The sequence below is a fragment of the Ursus americanus genome, chromosome 26, assembly GCF_024610735.1.
Source record: "Ursus americanus isolate L20-20 chromosome 26, mUrsAme1.1.p, whole genome shotgun sequence".
NCBI lineage: Eukaryota > Metazoa > Chordata > Mammalia > Carnivora > Ursidae > Ursus > Ursus americanus.
The window spans coordinates 19,985,691-19,995,408 of NC_142152.1; the positions used below are offsets into that span (position 1 = coordinate 19,985,691).

The 9,718-nt window shown below is 44.5% G+C and overlaps 2 protein-coding genes across 5 annotated transcripts in view; one reads left to right on the forward strand and one right to left on the reverse strand.

Moving 5' to 3' along the window:
- PGF (placental growth factor) overlaps positions 1-2,610 on the reverse strand; it is a 48,487-nt gene extending 45,877 nt beyond the window's left edge. For all 4 annotated transcript variants that reach the window (XM_045807803.2, XM_045807805.2, XM_045807802.2 and 1 more), the window contains exons 1-2: positions 2,527-2,610; positions 914-936 (exon numbers count right to left, since the gene is read on the reverse strand). The gene's annotated coding sequence lies outside the window, so the exon portion shown is untranslated. The remainder of the gene's footprint in view (positions 1-913; positions 937-2,526) is intronic.
- A 100-nt stretch (positions 2,611-2,710) lies between these two features.
- EIF2B2 (eukaryotic translation initiation factor 2B subunit beta) lies at positions 2,711-9,380 on the forward strand. Its single transcript, XM_045807801.2, has 8 exons — positions 2,711-2,965; positions 3,081-3,201; positions 3,330-3,478; positions 4,388-4,551; positions 5,193-5,288; positions 6,256-6,393; positions 7,380-7,446; positions 8,692-9,380. Exons 1-8 carry the CDS (start codon positions 2,803-2,805, stop codon positions 8,847-8,849), a joined length of 1,056 nt encoding a protein of 351 aa, XP_045663757.1. The 5' UTR covers positions 2,711-2,802; the 3' UTR covers positions 8,850-9,380.
- The last annotated feature ends 338 nt before the right edge of the window (positions 9,381-9,718 follow it).

The following is a 9,718-nucleotide window of genomic DNA, read 5'->3' on the forward strand; positions in this document are numbered from 1 at the left end:
GGCTCCTCTGCTAGGAGCCTGCTTCTTCCTCTCCCACTCCCCCTGCTTGTGTTCCCTCTCTCGTTGGCTGTCTCTATCTCTGTGGAATAAAAAAATATATATATATTAAAAAAAAAAGAATGTTTATAGTTTATATTCTCCCACCCCCCAGAAAGAATGGGAACAACCCAAATATCTGTTGAAGGAAAATGAATACATAAACTGTGGTAGGGTCACATGATGGAATATTATGCAGCAGTGCTAATGAGAGAACCACAGATACATGTAACAACATGGATGAATTTTATGAATGTCATATCAAGTGAAAAAAGCAAGTTGTAGAAAATTACATTATAATGCCATTTGTAAAAAAAACCCCTCAAAACCAGTTTGAACTAAACAATATGTTGTTTAGGGATTATAAATATATAATACTTTTTTTTAATAAAACAAAGCAAAATCAATCAAAATTCAGTGGTTATCCTTGGGTATTCGAGAAGAAAAGGAAATGGGGTAGACAAACACACACGTCAATGAGATGGTTTTGGAAGTATTTCAGGGTTGTGTTTTTTTTTTTTTTTATAGCACATATTTTTAAAAATTGTGGTAAAATACACAAAACATAAAATTTACCATTTTAACCCTTGTGTGCAGTTCAGTGGCATTAATGTACGTCTACCACCCACCATCCATCTCTAGAACTCTTTTTATTTTGTGAAACCAAAATTCTGTACCCATTAAATAACTTATGCCTCCCTCCAGTCCCTGAAAACCACCATTCTACTTTCTATGTCTATGTATTTAAGAATCTTGGTTTTTAAGTTGAGAGATGGGTTCATGTATGTTCATTTTGTTGTCATGTTTCATAACTTGCACATAAATACTATATAAACACATAACATGTATTCTTTTGTATGCATAAAACAGTACATACCTTATTTTGTAATGGCTTGATGCCTGGAAAAATAAAGAACAATATCCAAAATTGGCCAGAACATGGTAAGTGTTAGCAGGCATGTGAATTGGTACAATTTTTAGGACAACGTAAACTTAACACAAATAAAATTGACAAATATAGCTTTTGGGAGGTATGGTGTTTTCAATTTTGGTTTCCAATTATTCATTACTAGTATATAGAAATATGATTGATTTGTGTATGTTGACCTTGTATCCTTGTTATGTTCACTTATTAGTTCTAGGAGGCTTTTCGTCATTTTTGTCAATTCTTCAGATTTTCTGTATGGACAATGTCTTCTGTGAATAGGGAGTTTTCTCTCTTCCTAGTCTGTATGTTTTTAAAGTTTCCTTTTCTTATCTTATTGCATTGGCTAGGACTTTGAGTATAATGTTAAATAGGACTGGTGAGAGTGGACATCCTTGTCTTGTTCCTGATCTTAGAAAGAAGGCAGTCTTTCACCATAAAGTATTATGTAACTACATGCTCTTGTAGATGCTCTTTAAGTTAAAAAAGCTCCCTTCTATTCCTAGTTCTCTGAGAGGTTTTTTTTTTTTTTAATTCAATGGCTGTTGAATTTTGTCAAATGCTTCTTGCATCAATTGATATGATCATGTGGTTTCACTTTTTATATTGTTAATATGGCTTGTTAAATTGATTAATTTTCTAATATTAAAAGAGCTTTGCATTCTGGGTTTGAATTCTATTTGGTAATGGTGTCTTAATCTTTTTTATATATTGCTGGATTTGATTTGCTAATTTGTTAGATTTTGCATCTGTGTTTGTGAGGGATACTGATCTGCAGTTTTTTCTTGTACTAGCTTTGTCTGATTTTGGTATTGATGTATCTTTTTGGAGGGCAATTTGTCAATTGTAACAAATGGCTTAAAAATGTGTGTGTCCAAAGATATTAAGAACTTAAAGAAATGGGATTCTCGTTACAAACAGACTTTGGATTCAGACAGACGGAGATTTAAATACGCATGCATCCCCTTACCAACTGCTTAAATTTTGTGGCTGTTTTCTAACCTGTAAAATGAGGGTAAGAGGACGTACCTCACAAATTGCAATAGGTGAAATAATTCACACACAGTGCTCAACACCTAGTGAACTTTAAGTAAATAGTAGCTCTTGGTATCATGTTATGCTTCCCAGCCTCTGTAGTCTGTCCAAATGGAAGGACATATCTTTGCTTCCATGTAAACTCTCCCTTTGAATCACCTTACTGGGGAGTATTCGGTCTCCTCATCCCTGATTCCTGTCTTAGGTGTGAGAGGCGTTAGGAATGCAAAGGCAAAAATGGTACGGTCCTCGCCCTCAGGGACCTGAATCTATTAGAAACACACAGGTGCAAACGAACCAGTTCCACGCAGTGTAAGAGCATTATAATGGCGCGTCTGCACAAGGTGCAGGGGGTCCTGGACCCGCACTCTGAGCGTCTCTGCCAGGAGAGCGGGTGTTCACTCGGGGACCAAGACCAGGGAGGCAATTTGCGCAGCGCAGCCTCGGGTCTTGGGGGGGTAGGTGGGCGCTGAGACTGGCTGTTTCCATAGCAACGAGACTAGCCACCCTTACTGGGCCTCACAGCTCACCTCTGTTCAGCGTCTGAAGAGCCACGAAAGCCCACTTCCGGTCCTCCCGCCTCCGAGACTCGCGGTCGCTGTGGGGTAACTCAGTAACTCGGGCTCCTAGCCTCTGATTGGTTCAGGCAGATGGAGGAGGCGGGATGTAGCACCGAGGGGCGTGGCCTGCGGACCCTCAAACTGGAGTTTTCCTCGCGGAGCGGAAGCCGGCTTCACCCGCCCCGGAAGTGCAAGGACCGAGGTCGTACAGGTGTGGACTCCGCCGGCGAGGCGCCTGTTTTCGAGATGCCGGGAGCCGCGGCTAAAGGTTCGGAGTTGTACGAGAGCATCGAGAGTTTCGTGGAGGCCCTGAAGCGAGACGGCGGGCGGCGCAGCTCTGAGGACATGGCTCGGGAGACCTTGGGGCTGCTGCGCCGGATCATCACGGACCACCACTGGATCAACGCAGGTAAGGCAGGTCTAGTTCTGTCGCGTCCCTCACCGCTATCCGACCCCGGTCCTCAGGTGGAGAGTCGCCCAGGCCTCATCGCGCTCGTGCCCTCTCTCTCTCCCTCGGACTGCAGGGGAGCTGATGAAACTGATCCGCCGAGAGGGCCAGAGGATGACGGCTGCGCAACCCTCAGAGACCACGGTGGGCAACATGGTGCGGAGAGTGCTCAGAATCATCCGGGAGGAGTATGGCAGGTCAGGATGTGAGCCTTTTTGCGCAAGCCCCTCTCCCTGCTTGGAGCCTTTAGAAGAGCCGAGCAGCTCCTGTTACTGAAATGCCTACACCTCCGCCCACCGCCGTTTGGGTCTTGTTGCCTCCCTAGACTCCACGGACGCAGTGATGAGAGCGATCAGCAGGAGTCCTTGCACAAACTCTTGACTTCAGAAGGCCTGAGCGAGGATTTCACCTCCCCTTATGCCCAGCTCCAGTCCAACATCATTGAGGCAATTAATGAGCTGCTTGTGGAACTGGGTAAGAGTCCTGATCCCCGATGGACAGGATAGGTTACAGGCAGATGAGGGAAGAGACGACCCTGGAGGTTGTTCATCAGCAAAGATAGGAGATAATCGGTCTTGTGGTTCTCCGAGCTTTGTCCTCCATCCTGATTGAGAGAAAGGGTTGGAACAGGTGGCAGGACTAAGCGAGCCCTCTCTACCTTTCCTTACAGACCAGCCCTTTATAGATTGCAGGTCCATTGCTGCAGAGACTGTTAGGATAGAGCTTTATTTTCATTTTAAAGATGAACTCCCTAAAACCATGGATGATCAACTCTTCTTCCCTAAATTTCCTCTTGAATTTTTATACACACAGATGTAACACCTCCATTCCCCTTGTCTTTGTGACCCAGGAGACTTGCATGTATGCATTACAATCAGAGTTCCCCAAGGGAGGAAGAAGCTGGGTCTGTGTGTTTGGAGCTGCTGCTTCCAAATTCCTCCCCTGTTTTTCTTCTGTGGCCTCCTTTTCAGGTGGGGGTGTTGCGGCCACCTTTTAGAGGAGTTCTTTTAGGGGGAAACTCTACCCCACTCTCAGCACTTTACAGTTTCTCAGATTGGACCATTTTTTGCCTGAATTCATTGTCTTCAAAATGAATTATAAGGAGCTAGTGTCATGGGGGCAGGGTTGGGGGGTAAGTGGATGAGTAGGGGTTCTGCTAAGAAAGAAGGTAGGCTGAGAACTTGGGAACTAGAAGATCCAGAGGAGCGGGGCTTTTAAGAAAAGGTGAACTTCACATTAAGTCCCTTCACCCTGTGTTACAAGTTCTGCTAGGTGGGCCGTCTGTGTGAAGGGCACCTGTCTCTTTCCACGTTCTATCATGATTGTCTTGTGTTGTGGCATGGCAGTTTCACATTTCCCTTGCCAAACTGACTGTTCTTGCAGAAGGGACTACAGAGAACATTGCGGCCCAGGCTCTGGAGCACATCCACTCCAATGAGGTCATCATGACCATTGGCTTCTCCCGAACGGTAGAGGCCTTCCTCAAAGAGGCTGCCCGAAAGAGGAAATTCCATGTCATTGTGGCAGAGTGTGCTCCTTTCTGTCAGGTAGGGAAACTGCTGGAGCTGCCAAGAAAAATGAAAAATGAGGAGGGAATAAAGAAGTGATAGATGGGCTCCATGCCAACTTTGAATTGATAAGACATTGAGAAGACAAAGTAAAACATGAAGGGAATTTTCAAATTGTTCATCCTGTCAACATTCTTAAACATTGGTTTAGGAAAATTAGGAGAAACGCTGGGTCCAAGAAAAGAAATATATTGGTTCTTTTAGGAATCAAAATAGGGTAAATTACCTTGGGGATGACTGATTCTTGGTCTGACCTCACTCAATCCCTACATAAATGATAGGTCTCTAGAAAGGAAATATGTAAGGACGCAGGAGGTCATAAAATAATGAGCCAGGAGCTGTCCTGTCAGTGCTCCCTAATTACACAAGCAGGCAGTATTTCCAGTTTTGTGGCTGTTCTAGTGCTCCTATGGAAAATTCAATATTTATTGGCTTCTCCTGGGCTTCTCTGAAGCATACCAGAGAATACCCACCATGAGTAGAAAAAGGAATTACCTGTTGGCAGTTGCGTGTTTGCTGTGCCCAGTATCACAGAATTCTCCAGATCCAGTTCCATTGGAGATTCTTTCCACTCTCTCCCACCATCTCTCCTGACGTCAGGCCTTTCTCTCCTATTGCAGGGTCATGAAATGGCAGTCAATTTGGCCAAAGCAGGTATTGAGACAACTGTCATGACTGATGCTGCCATTTTTGCTGTTATGTCAAGAGTCAATAAGGTGGGTGTATTTGGAGTTATATTGAATTCATGAAGATTATACTTCTAAAATACTGATTTTTTTTTTTTCTCTCTCCTATAATATCCATGAGAAGAGAAGAAAGCTTCTAGCGCTTTTGAAAGTACATACTTGGGCGTTTTTAATATATTAACTGAATTTCTTTTCCCTTTATCTGTATCATTGTTCCTCCCTTAGTGTAGCTTCTTTTTTTGTTTTTGTTTTAAAGATTTCTTTTTTAATTTTTTTTAAAAGATTTATTTATTTATTTATTTATTTGACAGAGATAGAGACAGCCAGCAAGAGAGGGAACACAAGCAGGGGGAGTGGGAGAGGAAGAAGCAGGCTCATAGCAGAGGAGCCTGATGTGGGGCTCGATCCCATAACGCCGGGTTCACGCCCTGAGCCGAAGGCAGATGCTTAACCTCTGTGCCACCCAGGCGCCCCTAAAGATTTTATTTTTTTAAGCAATCTCTACACCCAGCATGGGTCTCGGACTCACAACCCTGAGATCAAGAGTTGCATGCTACTGACTGAGCCGCCAAGTGCCCCTGAGTAGCTTCTTTTTGGTGAAAGCATTGACGAGAATGAAATAGGGCTAAGCTAAGTGCGGCAGCTACTAGGGATTGGGTAGAGGGTCGTTGCCTTCTGCTCAGAGAGCCTGACAGCGGTGGATGGCGAATAGAAAGGCTCTTAGCTTCCCAGGAGGTGTGACATATAGATTCCAGAAAAGACAGGGCTAAGAGCAGGAGATAGTGCAGCTTTCTGTCACGTACAATATTCATTCTTTCTTTGGGAAGCCACTCTTGACCTAGAACTCGTGGTCCTTACTGTAGAAACCCTTTTCCTTTACTAGGAAAGGACCCTCACGGTGTCGAAACTGAGGGCTGAGCATTTAGCGTGTTGTGCCCAATGGCCCATTGAAGGCTCTATCCCTAGGATGACTCACATTTTGCTTCCTGTTCCGAAGGTGATCATTGGCACAAAGACTATCCTGGCCAATGGTGCCCTGAGAGCTGTGACAGGAACGCACACTCTAGCACTGGCAGCAAAACACCATTCCACCCCGCTCATCGTTTGTGCTCCCATGTTCAAGCTTTCCCCACAGGTATGTCTGTCTGTCTGTGGCCAGACAGAGAGAAGGAAGCCAAAGTGTAGGCTTGGACTCTGGGCCTTCAACCTACTCACTCTGGGGCTTCTCTTTATGTGCGTTTGCTAAATGAATTAGACTCTATAGAGGCTGGAAAAAGCCACAGAAGTCTTGAACCAGGAAAAAAAAAATTGATAGTTATAACTTGTCAGCTTTGCGAAATGGAAATTGTAAGGTCAGGATAGTACATAGTTGGGGAAGGCCCTTTGTTGACATTCATGGCCCATCACACTGATCATTTCTGAAAATGCCAAACAAGTTGAAACTTGGAACACGAATTGGTTTTACTTGTCATCGTTGGAGGGACTGTCTTCTGTAGCCTGAATACAAGCAGTATTACAAAGTGAAGAGCCATTTCATTAGCGAGAGAGGCTGTTTGCTTTGAAATACCAACCTATTTGCAGGTCTTTTTAAAATTGAGGTGAAATTCACATAACATAGAATTAACCATTTTTAAATGTACAGTTCGGGGGCATTCACTACATTCACAGCATTGTGCAACTACCACTCTCCCCAGAAAAACACCCTGTACCCATTACGTAATCACTCCCTATTGCCCCCTCCGCCCACCTCCCAGCAGTCACTAATCTTCTGTCTCTGTGGCTTTGCCTGTTTGGGGTATTTCATATAAAAGAAATCATACGATACGTGCCTTTCGTTTCAGCTTCTTTAACTTAGCATGATGGTTTCAAGGTTTCTCGCTGTAGCACAGCACTTGGTTTCTGTGGCTGAATAATACTCTGTTGCAGGGACCTTACACAATCTATCCATTCACCTGTTGGTGGGCAGTTGGGCTGTTCAGCCTTTGGGCTTTTGTGAATATGCTGCTGTAAGCATTGGTGTACAAGTTTCTGTGTGGACATACTTTTTTATTTCCCTGGGTGTATACTTAAAAGTGTAATTTGCTGGGTCTCTGTCGCTCCTTTTTTTTTTTTCTTGTCTAGTTCCCCAATGAAGAAGATTCATTTCACAAGTTTGTGGCTCCTGAAGAAGTCCTGCCTTTCACAGAAGGTACAGAAGGGTGTATGTGTGCGTGTGCTGCAAGTGCACGTGTATGTGTTTTCGTCTTTTTGCTTTTGTTTTGGTAGTCAGTGGGGATTGAATACTGCCAGGTTGTGCTTTTTATCATAATTCTCATGGAGACTTCTCTTTAGCATCTGAAGAGTGTGTGGGGACCTCATCTAGTCCATGTTCATTTTGTTCTGAGACTAATATATTTGATTGAGTATTGGGGCCGTGCTGGGTTGGATCGTCCAGCGGGGATGGGGTTTGGCTTTGCACATTGCTTGACACATGCGCAGCAACCCACTGGGAAATGTACTCATTCCCCTTTGCTCTAGAGAGTCATTTTGGTGACATGGCTGCCAAAGGAAGCATGCTCTAAAATGTTCCTACTATAAACTTGCCTGTCACCTGGATACCTTCGTGCGTTGGGGTCCTTTTCTCTGACTTCTGAAGGCAGTGAGCCTGCCACCTTGTCAACGTAAGATGGCCTTAAATGCCCTCTGGGAGCAAAGCACCATACTTGGGGTGCTAATTCTTCTTAGAAGTTGAATAACTTCATCCATTTATTCACACATTCATTTTTTTTCAAGGATTATTTGTATCTTTTGAGTACCCACTATGTATCCAGCACTGTCCCAGGTACTAAGGATGTCACAGTGAACAGCACAGATAGGCCCTGCTCCCACAGAGCTTACGTTCTGTTGCAGCAGACAGACAAGAATATGTCAGGTCATGGGATGTCGGGGGAAGAAAACAAATAAGGATGATGTGATGGAAAGTGGGAGACTACATTAGTGGGGGAAGGGTCTAAATGAGAGGACATTTCAGCTGAGTCCAGAATGAATAGAGCCCACCGTGTAAAGATCAAGGAGAATCTCCCAGGTGTCGGTGCAAAAGGCCTGAGTTAGGTCTGTGCTGAGCCAGTTGGAACAAGATGGCCATATGACTGGAGAGTAATGAGCACAAGGGAGAGTGGGATGAATTATAATTAGTGTAGTGCAGTGGGGAGGGGCCGGATCTTGAGGGCTACTGTCCCAAGATGGAGTTTTATTCTGAGGGCCATGGAAAGGAATTGGAGAGTTTGAAGCAGGAGTGTCACAATGGAAGTCTTCTCTTCTGGTTTGTACTTCACTGCAGCTTCCCTTTCTTGGGGTAGCGAGCACGCCTGCACGACTGAGCCTAGAATCTCTGTGCTTGGTTATTAGAGCAGGATTCTCTGTTTTATCTTTAGCTCGTGTGATTGCCTTTCAGGGGACGTTCTGGAGAAGGTCAGCGTTCACTGCCCTGTGTTTGACTACGTGCCCCCAGAGCTCATTACACTGTTTATCTCCAACATTGGTGGGAACGCACCTTCCTACATCTACCGCCTGATGAGTGAGCTCTACCATCCTGACGATCATGTCCTATGACCACCACCCGTCCTAAGCAGAAGCTGCTTAGCCAAATACAGAATGGAGAGGGACTTCAGTGTGACTGCTGAAAACATCGTCCTTGTAATGGGGAGTGACCTGGAGTCAATCTGAAAAAACTTAATACTGTTTCCTGCCCTTTTAGTCATCCCATAACAAGGGTGCACATCCAGGACGGTCTCTCGCCTTTCTGATCTTAACAGGAGCAGCAGGGCTTGACCTATAAATTTTGGAGTCTCTTGGGGCGCCTGGCTGGCTCAGTTGGTAGAGCACATGACTCTTGATCTTGGGATCATGAGTTTGAGTCCCACGTTGGGCATAGAGTTTATTTAAAACTTTTTTTTGGCGGGGGAACCTCTTAACCTCTTAGTGACCTGGGGAGTCTGGAACTTAAGTTTCAGAAACTTAAACTTTCTGGTTCAGTGGGGTGTTAAACTTAACACTGAACACCTTGTTGGGATACAGGTTTTAGCTCAGAAATGGCCACCACACCTTTTCCTGGGCTGTGCCAATAAAAGCTTCTTGAAGATTTCTGAGTTGGTTTATTTATTGTTCCGCTCTGATTGCACTGCCTGAAACAGCAGCGGCAGAGCCCATTTTGTGCTTTCGTAGAGGGCTGTAATTAGAGGGAACCGGCTAAAACAGAAATGCAAATGAAAGTATTTACAGTTTCCTTCCTAATTCACTGGCAGTGGTCCCAAACAACTTGTTAGTAATCTAAGACAGTGGTTCCAAAACCTCTCTGATCAGCAGAATCATCTGGGAGCTTAAAAAAATGGACCATCTTGGGTTCTATCCCAGACCTACTTCATCTGAGCTTTAGGATGGCACCTGGGGATCCGCTTAAAGCACGTAAGACGTCCTGTGGA

Excerpts from the sequence above, each read along its gene's own strand:
- EIF2B2 (XM_045807801.2), top strand. The coding sequence starts at position 2,803 with ATGCCGGGAGCCGCGGCTAAAGGTTCGGAGTTGTACGAGAGCATCGAG. Across the intron at positions 5,289-6,255 it reads TTATGTCAAGAGTCAATAAG|GTGATCATTGGCACAAAGAC; the intron begins GTGGGTGTATTT and ends CCTGTTCCGAAG. Across the intron at positions 7,447-8,691 it reads AGTCCTGCCTTTCACAGAAG|GGGACGTTCTGGAGAAGGTC; the intron begins GTACAGAAGGGT and ends ATTGCCTTTCAG.